Below are 14,638 nucleotides of genomic sequence, written 5' to 3' on the forward strand. Positions count from 1 at the left end.
AACAGTGGTATTTTCTTGTTATTCCATAACAATTAGTATTTAGGATGCCAAATAGTAGTTACACTCAGTGCAACTAACCCACAGGGATAACAAAAAAGTTTACAAGCATTTTGCTCCAAAGTGGAGAAAGGAAATTAAAAAAATAAAATTAAGCAATATATTCTAAGTGAATTACAAGAATTACAGAAGTCCCTCTTTTTTTTTTTCTATATTGTTGTAAATATTACAGTACTTAAAAATTTGAGGTAGTTTCTTTTTAGAAGTTTCTGAATTTTGATTACTTGTTAGAAAAAGCAACCTTGCAGAAAAAGACAAACAATCCTTTCAGCTGTTGTATTTATACTGAAAAGGTTAGATTGACAAAGTCTTTGACAGATAACAAGCAAGGAGAACTTGACACTACAATCTGGTAATGAAAGCATCTACAGCAGAGGCAAGCATCCTGATGCCTAGTACCTGATCCCATGACTGTGCATACAGTTAGCATGGACTAGAACTCTTGCTCAAAGGGAGTGCTGTCCTGACTCTTTCTTGCTTGCTTTCTTGATGGTTTTTAAAATCTCACATTCTTGATTTCATATAGTCCTACAAAGAGATGTAAAGTGCATTCACGAAGGCTAGACTCACAGCCTATCAGTCAGTTAGGAAACTCGCATGGGAAATGCAAGTCTGGATTCCCTTAGAAAGAAAGTCCTAGAATACAGATCTTCCATTTTCATGGTGAAAGCTGCATGTACTAAAATACCACACAAAGGGCTTTGGGCTGAATTAAACTTTTTGTTTAGCACATTCTTATCATGTATTTTGACTTCAAATAGCATTCAACACATTTAATCTCTGTATAGACCAAGGCACTGTTGTGCAAAAAAACAGTAGAAAAACTATAAATACCTAAGTAACTTAACGGATCCAAACCTAAGTATCTCTGAACTCTCAAGATGCCCAGTTGACTAGCTGCACTTTTAGGGATTACTCTCACCCTATGTTACACAGAGCTTATTTTGCCAGCCTGGATCTTGGCTTCTTTCCATTAACCTGGTATCAAAAATTGGTGAAGCAAAGAAAGGAAAATTCGACTTCAAGTTCTCCAAAAAGATTAAACATGAAATATCAGTTATGAAATTAAAAAAAAATCCCATGTAATAGAAAATGCAATCCAGAATACCTGAGGATAGCTGAGCTAGACACCTGTAGAAGGCATCTGGCCAGGAAAGGGGTGAATCACTTGGAAAGCTGCTGCTGACTACAGGACAGCTCCTGGGTGCCTGGACTGTGGAGTTCTGCTGGGAGAGGCAGAGAAGAACTCCGTAAGTACGTGCTTGGGTGGCAGCCAGACAGTAAGAGCTGAGAGGGAGCTCAAAGAGTAGCAGAAGATACTGAATTTGGGAATATTTGTGTTGATACACAGTTTAGGACTCTAAAAATATTCCTGATGAGGAATATTTGTCTTTGAGATACCCTCTCACATGACATTTTTAAAAAGTTTATACTTTAAACCCTTTTTTAAAAAGTTTTGAGCACACAGTTTGTGGTTGTTCTCACCAATTTTCAGGTGCTACCACAGCTTGCTCATTTAACCAGGGGAGAAGGAAGCTGATGTGCCTATCCAGGAGACAAGTGGCACATGGAGAGGAGAGGGAGTTCAGCAGTATCCTTTGCTTTCCTTTCTATTCTCTCTCCCTTTGGACAGACCATTGGAGATAAGGATGCTGACAGAATCACATGCTCATGAGAGGTAAAACTGTAGATACCTCAACAATATAGCATCTCAGGAAACAAGTGTGAAAAAAAAGCAAGACAATTGACTTAGATATACTGATATCTCATTATTTTTAGGTGTGTTAAATGTTTTTGGTCAAAATACTACTGATTAGGTGCATGCAAATTACCAAAAATTATCAAACAGTTGTTAGATTGTATCTTGGATTCTTGCTTTCTTATGAGCAATCTGCACTTTAACAGCCAAACCTTCTGGGGGAAAAAATTACTCAGCACACACTTAGTAAGCACGTTACTTTATAACTGTATTACCATAACCAAAGCAATGTCTCCCTGCACTTACTCGTTATTCCATCTAGTTAATTCAGTACATGGATCACATGCCTGTTAACACTGCATAGAAAACCAGTAAGAGAGATACATACATCATGGAATCATAGGGGTTGGAAGGGACCTCTGAAGATCATTGAGTTCAACCCCCTTGCTGCAGCAGGAATACGTAGAGCACATCACACAAGAATGCATCCAGGCAGGTCTTGAAAGTCTCCAGAGGAGATTCCACAACCTCTTTGGGCAGCCTGTTCTAGTGCTCCGTCACCCTCACAGTAAGGACATTTTTCTGCATGTTGAGGTGGAAGTTCCTGTGCTGTAGCTTGGTGCCACTTCCCCTTGTCCTATCACAGAGCACCACTGAAAAGAGACCAGCCCATTCTTGACACCCACCCTTCAGATATTTGTAGACATTAATAAGGTCCCCTCTCAGTTTCCTTTTCTCTAGACTAAACAGCCCTGGGTCTCTTAGCCTTTCCTTGTATGACAGATATTCCAGTCCCTTAATCATCCTTGTAGCCCTCTGTTGGACTCTTTCCAGCATATCCTTGTCCCTCTTGAACTGGGGAGCCCAGAACTGGACACAATACTCCAGATGTGGTCTCACTAGGGCAGAGTAGAGGGGGAGAAGAACCTCCCTTGACCTGCTGGCCACACTATTCTTAATGCATCCCAGGATACTACTGGCTCTCTTAGCCATGAGGGCACATTGCTGTCCCATGGATAACTTGTCCACCAGGACCCCAAAGTCCTTCTCCATGGACTCTATGCTTTCTAGCAGTCAAACTGTGACACAGGTCAACCCCTAATCTATATTACAAAGGGGTCCTAAAAGAACTCACCTGGGGGAGATGAAACCATGAGTCTTCTCTTTCACAGAATTTTAAGGATTTGATAATCTTTGGTTCATTAGCAATTCATTACCAAATTGACACAAGCAACAGAGGATTCCCAGATGTACAAATAATCCTAGTAGGCCACTTATCAGCATTTTACATGTAACTTTGTTGCAGTGACAAAAGTGTTTGCAATCTCAATTCTGCAATTATAAGGTAGGTATATAGGGACATTGGGCACCACATCTAAGTACAAACTGTCAATAAAGTCTGGGTAAAAGCAGGACAATAAAATACAATGTATATTTTCATTTCAAGACCAAATTGCAGCTAGACACAAAAATTACTATTCTGAACATTCGTAAATTACAGCTGCATAGACTTAAAAGTCTGAACATCTTTGTATTAAGCACTGAACTTGTACATTAAAGTAGACTTGTCAGATAGCAGTACAGCACGTGATATTGAAAAACACTAAAAAACTGTGTTTTTATAAAGCAAGTAGTTGTGTTTAACACTTAATGATGTCACTGTAGAACTGTGGGCCTTTCCACAACTTTTCTATATTTTATATAATCAAAAAATCAGCTAGATCACTGAAGCAACATAAAAATTATACTTCTGTTAAGGCCTTATAGCCATCTCTCTTTTCTGTACTTAAATTTTGAGTATAATAAATTCATTTAGGGATATTAGAAAAAAACTGCATGAGGCATTAGCTTGGATCTAAGGTTTATTCATTAGAGTCTTCCTGTGACAATTACTGATTTAGCTTATATTTACTAGGCTATGAAATGCTGTAGTGGCCAGGAGTGTAGGTCGTGTGTTGTGGTATTTTTTGGGGTGTGGATTTTTTTTTTTGGTTTTTCATTTGGTTTGGTTTTTTTATGGTTGGACTCAGTGATCTCAGGGGTCCTTTCCAACCATGACTATTCTGTGATTCTGTGAAATTCTGCAAATCCCCCTGTTAATCTGCTCAGTGTCCTCTATATCAAAACATTGTTTTAAAATAATTGCTTTAGCAAACATGAGATTTGTGCATGCAAGTTCAGCACACTGTATGAGAAGTACATGGGAAAAAAACATGCTTTTTTCAGAGCTCATGTCATACCATAAATTATAGCTAATATTAAGATTAGCATTTTAAGAACAATGTTAATTCAATGTTCAGTGACTCTAGTAATTTAGGGCTGACAAAAAGTAAGCATCAGTTACCCCTCCCAGTCTTTCTGTGAACTGCTCCAGCAAAAATACTTGCACATACTTAATTTAACACCAAATACCTACATGCTAATTTCTTCTTCATTGGATAAATGCATCACTAACATGGTGACATGCAGTGAGCCAGGGCGAACCATTGCTTTGGAAAGCCTTTGATCCTGTTGTACTATTGCATCTTGGACAGCCCGAACACTGCCAGTAATCTGGAAAGAAAGTCAGATGCAGAAACAACAGTTAGCCATTGCAATTACTGTATCCCATCATGCAAGTGAACAAGAAAGCACACAAACTGAAATCAAATGTTTATGTAAAAATCCTTCTAGCAGAAGAAAGTTTTATCCCCTGACAAAGCTGTGCTAATTGACCCGAGTAAACTCAGACTGGGTACAAATGGAGTGCTTAATAAATCACTGGACACTTCTCATCACATCTTAACAGGAGTTTGCTTCCATAAGTATGATAAATTCCTGAAGCAGATTAAGATCATCCAGTTTTACACTGCCGATAATCCATATAAAAGGCTTGTTCAAGGACTTTCTCTGCCCACTTTGATGAATCTGTATGGTTATGTGCAGACAAATATCTGGAAAAAGAAAGATCTTTACAGGATCAGACACATAGAAAACAGAAATATTCAGTAAATAATTTGTAGAGATATCAGATTTACAATTCTAATTATACTGTCCAATAGAAAAATATAATTAATATACTCTCTTCAAACATATTCTAGTGAATTTCAAGATACAGTTCTAACTTCAGTCTTCTTCTTTAAAATTAATTACATTTTTTTCACTGAAAAATTTTTGTATGGTTATACATACTTTATAAATTGTATCCAAAATGTTTACTGTGCTCATATCGCAGTTATTTTTAAAAATAATATCACAAAAAAAATTGCAACAATTCTTGAAACGTTAGTGGAAATTAAATCAAACCAAATCAAAGAACCTTGACCATCTGAGAAAAATGGTCATTTCTTAAAGCACAGTAAGCCAAGACATTACAGACAAATCAGCTTTGGTGTATAAAGTCTAAAAGAAGCATGTACAAATCTTCAATCTGATTTTTTTTTATTTTATTTGAAACTCAGTGGTAGCTCTGTTAATGATAAGAAACACACAAATTTCCAGAAAAAAAACCACTATCTATTGGGAGGGGTCAATAGTTTTCTGACCTAACTCCTTAAGCTGAGCTTTGCCATGCAGGAGTTTTACCTAATGTGTCATACATATCTAGTAGTGTCACATAAATAAAACCAAATTATAACTGAAAGAAACAGAATCTAGGGAGAGTGGTGAGGAGGAAGGTAAAAGCCACTTGCCAGAAAAAGGTCATATGGTACGTACAAAACCACAAGTGTTTAGGTAGCATAAGACATGTGAAGAAAATTGCACCAACATTTTGATCATAAATCATGTTGCAATAAGATGATCTTCCTTCATGTCAGAACTAATCTTATCCTGGATAAATAACACTTCTATTGTCTCAGATGTAGGAGAAATCTGACACACCTTTAAGCAAAAAACTGGTAAACATAATCCCTGGTAATTACAATGCACTGACTGCATAATTATTTTTAATTTGTAAACTAAAGCAAATGCTGTTATCCCCATAAAGAAAAAAAACAATAACCAAACCTCAAAAATCAAACAATCTATCACATAAATTACAATTTATTCCATTTTCAACTATTGCTTCTAAATTTAATTTGCACCTGAGAGCTGGCAAAGAAAAAAAAAGGTAAGTGTACAAGCTCTTGAGAACACAGAAGACAGGTGTGGAACTGTGTTATCACAGCAGTAAGACCACCTTAGCTCTGAAAAGGTCAACCCTCTCCAGCATTTAGATTAGCAGCCAATACCCCACATGCCCTTACCCATAGTGTTTCCTTCAGTAGTACTCCCCGAGTCCCCTACTCTCATGTCCCAAACTATCTCCAGCTCCTCATACAGTTCAGTTCTGGCTTAGGCTGCAGCTGATTTTCAGCTGTGAGGGCTTGACTGGCTAACAAACACGCAGATATTAATTTGTCAGCTGGCAGGTCTGGAATAGCTAATTGCCACACTCACACTACGGTCTTCAACAAAGCATGTTCTTTCAAGGCTCTCTCTTTTACACAAGCACCAATTCCACAAAAATTGTAGGAAATTAGTACCTCTGTCCAAATTTTTGATTCAAATTTGGACAACAGGGTGAAAACTCACAAAAATTTCAAAACCCACAAAAAACCAATGGGGTTATAACAAGGCAAACAGATAGGCAAGTTCACACCCGTATAAACTGTTAAGAAATGACACTAAAAAACAAATTAAGAAACCATACCAAAAATCTAATTAAGAACACTCTTTTGGAACAGGATTAATTCCAAAAATGGCGAGTCAGCAGCTCCAGAGACAAGCTATTGGTAAACTCTCCATGAAAGTATGAAATAAGCTGCCTTTTTGATAAAGGCAAAACAGAAAGAATACTGAGCATGTTCCGTTTCTCTGGCCAAAGTGACAACATTCTACAGAATCCACACTATTCAAAACAAAGAAAAAAAAAGTTTTCAATTACATCTTTGTGAATTTAAGGAATTTATTTTTAGAATGTTTTCCCAGAGTTATGTGATCAAAATGTAACACAATAGCTGTAGTGTAGCTGTACCATCAGAATGCATAATTTAACTTCGGAATTGTTCTGTATTCTTCAATAAACCTAAGGTGCAATTAACAGTTGAGTGTGCTGAATTTTAATTAAGTGAATCAGGACTCATCCTACACCTTTGTACAACTTTTATGACCCCCTGCATAAATAAAAGCTTTACATTTCTAATTAACCCGCTATTTACATTACCTTACAAGTTTCATGTTAGATTTAAACTACTATCATGCTGACTGTTTTTTTAAACTTGAGGTTTTCTAACCTAACTAAAGAAATGTCTGAAGGCAGATCATACTTAACAGTTCCTCCCTCAGATGATTTTAAAAACTGCTCCAAAATATGGTCTCAAATACTGACTTCAAGGTCCTCTCTCCCATTATTCTGAACATTCTATTCTGAAAAGTAACAGAGTAACAGAGTAATAAAATAACTTAGTTGTCCTTATTGCAAGGACACTACTAGTAAGTGAATATATAGACTGCAAGCTTTAAAGATTTAACAGATTAATTACAATTACAATCAAGACTGGAGGTGATAACACATTGGATGAAGCGTAACATCAAAAAAAAATCCCAGAAAAGGATACAATGATGATTGACCATTTAAATAATTTTACACAAGTAATAATGTAAAGTTCAATAAAGTTCAAAATTAATGGAACATAACATTTTCTTTCTGAAGATTCAACACATAACTAAAACGAAAATAAGGAAAATGTTTCATTTCCTAAAGGAATGGTTCATTAAATGTTTCCATATTACAAAATGGTTCTCTGTGTAAAGCTTAAAATACTAGATAAAATATGAAGAAACAGTACTAATGCCTACAACACTACACTGGAATAAAATTAGATTCTCAAAAAAAAAAAAAAAAAAAAGAAGAGGTCGGTCTCCCATTACTAACTGAAATACTATCAGTAATTACCAGATTCCCTCTGGCCATCAAGAAACCAGATGTCCTAGCTCCAAATTTTAGATAACGTTGCCTATACAAATTCCAATGTGTACTTTCTACTTTTGGAACAACTGTACACCTAAGGCAAGTATAAACAAAACTCTCTAGCAAAGTCCAGGAATTCCCAAATGCTCTGAGATTTGATATAGTTGTTCCTTTACCTCTGTAAATGATAGAAGACTAAATACATGGCATATAAAAAAAACATTGCATGGTTAAGACTTTTCCTCTCAAACAGCCATTGAACCGAATAGCAATTGTGAGCAGGAATTCTCAATTATCAGATTATATAACCCTACATTATTCATGCACTTGTTAAATCATGGAACTGAAAAGAAGAGAGATATTTCAGAGTAAGATGGCACAAAAGATCTCCCACAATGTTTGTGTCACGTTATCCTGGATCTTACAAAACCAGCATCTGCAATCTCTTCTACACGTAGGATATTTTGAAGAATCCAAGACTGCACTGTAATTTCCAAACCTACTTCAGTATATTTTCATTTCAGATTCTCAAAATCTTTGACTATATGAAAACAGATAATACAAATGTAAGATGAGTTAAAATTCACCCGAGCTAGCTCCTGGAATTAAAAAATAAACCTAAATTTGGAAATGGTGGTGAACTGTTTGGTTTAATTTTTTAAACACAATGCACATATTTTCCCTGCTTGCAGACACAAAAGGAATCAAAGCCACACTGAAGACATCCCACAGCGTGTCAGAAATCATTATCATTCACTGTCTAAATGAGGTAACAAATGCTAACTAAAAGAAAATACATTTTTGTAGAAAGCTCTCTGCACTTCTTGAATCCATTTGAACAACACCTCACTAAAACAACAGGTTGTTTGCATTTTAAATAAGATGATCAATTTTACTGGAAAATGTTAAGTTACACACTGCCAAATTAAAACATCAACAGATCCAAATTTAAATTCCTATCTATAAGGAGACCGAAAAATATTGCTACAGATTTTTTTTATTAAATTAAATAGGAATGTCTCTCTTCCTTATTCTAAGTGAATGACAAAATAAGCAATAATGGAACAGTACAGAGAAGCTTAAGCCAGCTTCAATTAAAATAATGTGAAATTGTAAGGACTGACAAACTGATTTAAAAGATAAATATTTCTCCTCTAGTTTTGTCCAGATAAGCAATTTTGTTCACAAAAATGTTACATAAAGTTATTCTCTGAATAGGCTACTAACATTCCTTTAAGAAGACCTGAAAAATGTTATTTTGCTCAAGATCAAACACTGTTCTTCTTATAAACACACACAGCTGAAGTGGTTATACAAAATTAGTAAAATAAAGAATATCACCTCTGGATTAGTAATTGGAAGAGAAATGAAATAATTTGGCTTATGCTGTTTTTTCTTTTTCTTCTTTTTCTCACTGCCTTCTTCAGTTCCCCCTCCAGTAGTCCTCTTTCTTTTCTTTTTTATATTTATTTCAGAGGTTGCATGCACTGAAGAGGAAAAAAAAAACAAACTTTCACCATACAGACAAATCAAAACAAAGACATACTTAATACCGTGCCACCAGGAGCTGAACTTCAGTCAACTAACTGGAGCATGTTTTCCCAACCATCTGATCTGCCCATGCTCTGAACTGTCTGATGGGGATCCCACTCCAACCTCAATTAATGTAGTCACACAAGTGGAATATCATACTTGAACAGCCAACACTTCTAAGGAGGGCCTGTAAGATCCTAACATAGACATGTAGCTTCCAAACTGTATTTCATTTAGCCAACTCACACTGTAGTGGAGAAGGCCTGCAATTGTCTGCACTTGAACAGGGATGTGACTTTAGAGAAAAAGGGCCAATATTAATTTTAAAAAAACCTATGCACACTGCATTTTGAAATATTAAATCAAGATAATACATGGGATTATTAAAGGAAAAGGTTGTATTAGACTAGGACCGGCCAACCTATAATATAAGGACCAAACCCAGCCCAGAGGAAAATTTAATCAAAGCCAGATTTACTCTCTGCTTCCTCCTTTCCCAAAGACTGCTTCCATCATCACGAAAGAAAAATTTATGTCCTTGGTTCTTCCTTTGTGCCATAAATTATTTCTCTCCCAGCTTATTACCTCAAGACTTCACAGACCCCCTCCCACCATGTGGCCTGATACATATCCAGAAGCTGACCAGGCCGCAGACACTCACTGTCCAATGACACGTGCACTTCCAGCCCCGTGCTGAGAAGACATGTATTGGAAGACAGCTCACAAAAGCCATCACTTGAGAAGCTCATGTACAGGAAAGAGAATTAACACAAGAGATTTCTTTATTCTGTGACTCATTGCTGCAATGGATCACAAAATGGTACACTCTTAATATGCTCAAGTACTTCCAAGGTTTAGGCTCTGGACTGGATACCATGTTCACAGGGAGACTCTGCTCCATGTGCACAGCCCACTTCTACATGCCAACAGGAAGGACCAAGAACTGGATGTGTGATGTGTCTATGCTGTCACTACTTCTGTCTAATACACTTACTAGAAAATTCATCTTCAATATCTGTGTCGACAAATGGCATTTCCACCATCAGAGATTCTACCGAACCAGCAGGACATGGCTCTTTCCTCTGTTGTGTCATTTTCTTGCTCTTCTTCAAGATTTTCTTTTGCTGTACATTTTCCAGAGCATCTATAATGTATTTTAAATAACACACTGGATCTTAGTTTTTTTATACAAACAGGTAAGAGACATTATACTCAAACAATATACCAAGTATACATTTCTCTAATTGTCAGCAAGTGCCATGTTAACCCCCCTAAGAATGCTACTCTTCTTCCAACATATCTGCAAAAATACTTCAACACTTTATATGAAACAGCAAAAAAAGGGAGTTCAGCCTTCTATATTTATTAACTTACGGTCTTGTTTAGTTCTAAGTAAATGCAATTACATGCAAGAAAAGAGACAGGTAACAGTAACAGCATATAAAAATCAAACATTGGTTAACTTAATTCCAATGTAAGCACACTGAAAATGAGGCACGAAAGAGCAGGAAGGGAATGCTACCATTTCACATATAATAGAGTTCTCAGCTGATGATATCATTCAGGAATGAGATGATTATTCCTGCATCTCCCACACAGTATAATTTTTTACAGACAGCAAAGATCTGAACTTCTGATTCTAAAAACTGACTTCCAGTATCTAAACTAAAGTAGAAATCAGTAAAAATCAAAACTCATCTTGCATGTATAAAGATATACACGAAGTTCCATCTCAGAATAATACCACAATGACAGAATAATCTCCACTAACAAGTTTTTTTTAAATGTCTTTTTCCCCAAGAGTACTAAGCATGAGTAATTTCCTTACGTTTCCTCCATGTTTCTGTATCAGTGAACTCTACTATTTGCATATTAAGTTATACCTTAAAACAAGAAAAAGTAAAATCCTCTCTAGCAGCAAAATATGCACACATGATCAGGCATCCAGCACTACTCTTTTTGGGACAACTCCACAATAGGATTACTGTAGTGGAAGAAGCCTTGTGTCAGAATTGCCGTTTATCCCAGGACAGCTCATTACTACAGACAACGCACTTTCAAAGCTCCTCTTATGACCACTGCACATAGTCCAAATCTTGCCCAAGGGGAAAATGTGGCAGCAAAAGTGCATATTATGTTCTTTTGCTATGCACAGCTACACTACATGTATAAAACTAATATAACAGACCCAACCTGGGTTATTATCAACCTATGCTGAATGGTTCTTTCATATATCACTTTACACTGGGGAAGATAAGTAAAACAACCTGATTGAATGTTAATTCACTCTAATTTAATGTAGGGAGGCATAAATCACTTTGTGGTTGTGGTCAGACACCTATCCCAGAGGCTATCAAAAAGAAACAAAGTATTTAGATTTGTTGCTTGTTTCCCCTGTAGTCACTATAGAACCAGGCACAAACAAACAGATGTTAAAGCAATTAAAAAAGACTGCTGCCAGTGATCCACAACCGTACAGAAAATAACAATCCTTCTTTTAAAGAGATTTCAAAGTGAAGAACAAGTCAGAAATCCGTGACACTGACAAACAAGTAGGTAAGTCTGGGACAGAAGTTATCAACAAGATTCAGAAATGCAGAATCATAACCAGCTGGGAGCAAAAGGTATTTGTTAAGGTAGCATCAGTCCTTGCAGAACAAGGATTTATTTAAATGCGAGGGCTGTATATGCAGACTACATGTTTCCTTTGTGTTCTCTGCTCAAAACTTCGAAAAATTTTTGTTGGCTCACAATAGCAGATGGACATAGCAAAGGAACAGATAGTGATTAACTATGTTCCTTCTCAAATAAATCAGCTGACCAGGCACTACTTCTAAATTCCACAGGTTGTGACTCCAGCAAAACAATTCCATCCCTCACCTTTTCCGAAATATTAAAGAAATCAGCAACACAATTCAAGAATTCTGTTCAAGTCACAAAAGCAACCGGAAAACTGTATTTTTTTCAAAACTGACGTTGATAATCTGAGACCTAAGTAACCAAACCAGCTTCCATAGCAACTCCTTGACCACCAAGCTGTTACAGGATAAACTCTTTTTTCTTAATTGCATGCTTAATTATATGAGTCTGAATTTCATCTGTGAATGGCTGTATACATTACCCCCATAGTGGAAGTGGCTCCACATCTTCACTAGTATATAAATAATCTGTTCCAGCAGAAAAACAATTTACGGTAAGCCTAGCTTATAAAGGGGAGAACAGAAAAAGCAGGTGTAAGAAAACGTATTTGACTACACTCCTTTCCCAGACTCCTCTCCATTATCAAATTATAGGTTCAGACACGATAACCTTCTATTGTTTGACACCTGCACATCAGCCATCAGAGTGAGCACCCACTGTTCCCTATTTAATCCGGTTACGTCCGTATGTTTAATAACACATGAATTGTCTGGAGCGAACTGAAGTGAAAGCTGCTGTAGGAATCGACGGTGTTACTCTCCAGGAGTTCTGAACTCCCGGTGCTGGCACTCCCGTCCCCACAGCCGGCTGAGGAGGCTTCACCCCAGCAGGCAGAGGTACGTGCGCACAAGCCGCGCTCCCCGCCGCCGCTCTGCCCGGCGCGGCCGTTTAACGGCTACCGCCCCGCCGGCGGGCAGCGGAGGGCGCCCGGCCCGCGCCAAACGGGCCCCGCCGCCGCCTCCCCGCGCCTGCGGCAGGGGGGCCTGCCCTTCCCCCGCCCCGCAGCGCCCCGCAGCGCCCCGCCACGCCGGCCGCAGCCGCCTCACCGTGCTCCGCGGTCGCGCCGGCTGCGCGGAAGGGGTCCCCGCCGTCAGTGCCCCCTCCCGCCGCCGGTCTCAGCGCCATGAGGCGCGGGAGCGCTGGCACAGCCCGCCGGGCCAGGAGAGCGCCGGCCGCCGCCCGCGGGGAGGCGAGAACGGGGAGAAGCCGCCGCCGCAGCAGCCCCAGCATGCCCAGTTAGGGCTGGCACGGCGGGAAACCGCGGGGGGAAAGGGTCCCGCGCAGCCGCCGCGCCCCTCGGGCACACGGCGGGGGGAGCGCGGAGCGCAGCGGGACGGGGCCGAGCCCGCCGGACTACAGCTCCCAGCGTGCTCCGCGCCGGGCATGGCGGGCGGCGCCGGGCGCGGCGGGTCTCCCTGCCCGTCACCTCCCGCACCTGCGCTCTGCGGTGCCGCGGTTCGGCTGAGCCCTCCCGTGCTCGGGGAGGCTGCTGAGGCGCTGTGCCCTGAAACGTCAGAGCTGCCTTGGCATGGGCTGTTTTCCCGCAGTATTCTACTGGAATGCGGCTGCCCGAGCGCCTGTCCCGCAGAAGGGCTGTGACTAACCAGAGTGATGTTCCTTGGTGTCTCCCCAAAATTAGCAGTTGTTGCTCAGGGCTGCCAGAAGAACTGCAGGAAGGGGCCTCTAAGATTACCTAGTTCTAACCCCCCTGCATGGGCAGGGACATCTGCCACTAGACCAGGTTGCTCAGAGCCCCATCCAACCTGGCCTTGAACACTTCCAGGGAGGGGGCAGCCACAGCTTCTCTGGGCAGCCTGTTTCAGGGTCTCACCACCCTCACAGTGAAGAATTTCCTCCTAATATCTAATCTAAATCTCCCTTCTCCCAGTTTTAATCCATTACCCCTTGTCCTCTCGCTACATGCCCTTGTAACCAGTCCCTCCCCAGCTTTCCTCCAGCCCCCTTCAGGTACTGGAACATTCTGCAGTCCAGGGGAGACTGGACAGTTTTGCTCTAAACTCCTTACTTTACGCAGCCCCCTCCTTCCCTCTAGTGCAGTCCAGACCCCTCTGGGCACTGGCACTAACAGAGTCCCCTGTTGGGCATTGGCCTCTGGGGTGCACAGGAGGGGTGGCTTCTCTGAGGCAAGGAGTGGGCAGCAGGCTTTTCCTGCTTAAATAAAGACCTGGTGCCTTTTGAAAGCCAAATCCTGTCACTGGGTTCTGTGGCAGAAGCCAAGCCAACCAGTGCCTGGTGCTTTTCCAGATCAGTCTGTGCATTTAGACTAGCTCTAAAGGAGCCAACTGTTTATATGTGTATAAAGATGCTCACTTTCATTTTTAAAGGGTGTAGTTGTAGCAAAAACTAATAAATAGGCTGGATGTGATAGGGAGGATGCTGCATGTCTGCTGGAAATGAGGCCTCATGAAAATGAGGCCAGTTTCTGTGTTTGGCTCCTCTGTGACTTCCCTTTCTGGGAGATAAAATCTGTTTGGAAGTATTTTATCACTGTTTTGACCCATTTCATGCTGTGTTTGCCTTCACTGTCTTCCACACAGTATTTTCATTTGGTCTGCATAGCTCTGTGGAGACCAAAGGCTGGACATGACACAGAAGTTCAAATTCAGTTGGATCCAGGAGAAGCTTTAGGATGAGACTGCTGGCAGTTGTTCTTACTGTACATATTTCATCTGAATATCAGGAGACTAAGTACGTAA

The 14,638-nt window shown here is 39.8% G+C and overlaps 1 protein-coding gene across 3 annotated transcripts in view; it reads right to left on the reverse strand.

Moving 5' to 3' along the window:
• The window catches only part of AKAP7 (A-kinase anchoring protein 7), an 80,091-nt gene extending 66,832 nt beyond the window's left edge, over nt 1-13,259 (reverse strand). For all 3 annotated transcript variants that reach the window (XR_007889115.1, XM_051615556.1, XM_051615555.1), the window contains exons 1-4: nt 12,968-13,259; nt 10,216-10,365; nt 9,030-9,175; nt 4,173-4,309 (exon numbers count right to left, since the gene is read on the reverse strand). Coding sequence is in view for 2 of the 3 variants with exons in the window: in XM_051615556.1 (XP_051471516.1) it covers nt 4,173-4,309; nt 9,030-9,175; nt 10,216-10,365; nt 12,968-13,151 (617 nt within the window). In the remaining variant the exon portion in view is untranslated. The remainder of the gene's footprint in view (nt 1-4,172; nt 4,310-9,029; nt 9,176-10,215; nt 10,366-12,967) is intronic.
• Between the last annotated feature and the right edge of the window lie 1,379 nt (nt 13,260-14,638).

This window comes from Apus apus, chromosome 3 (assembly GCF_020740795.1).
Source record: "Apus apus isolate bApuApu2 chromosome 3, bApuApu2.pri.cur, whole genome shotgun sequence".
Lineage (NCBI taxonomy): Eukaryota > Metazoa > Chordata > Aves > Apodiformes > Apodidae > Apus > Apus apus.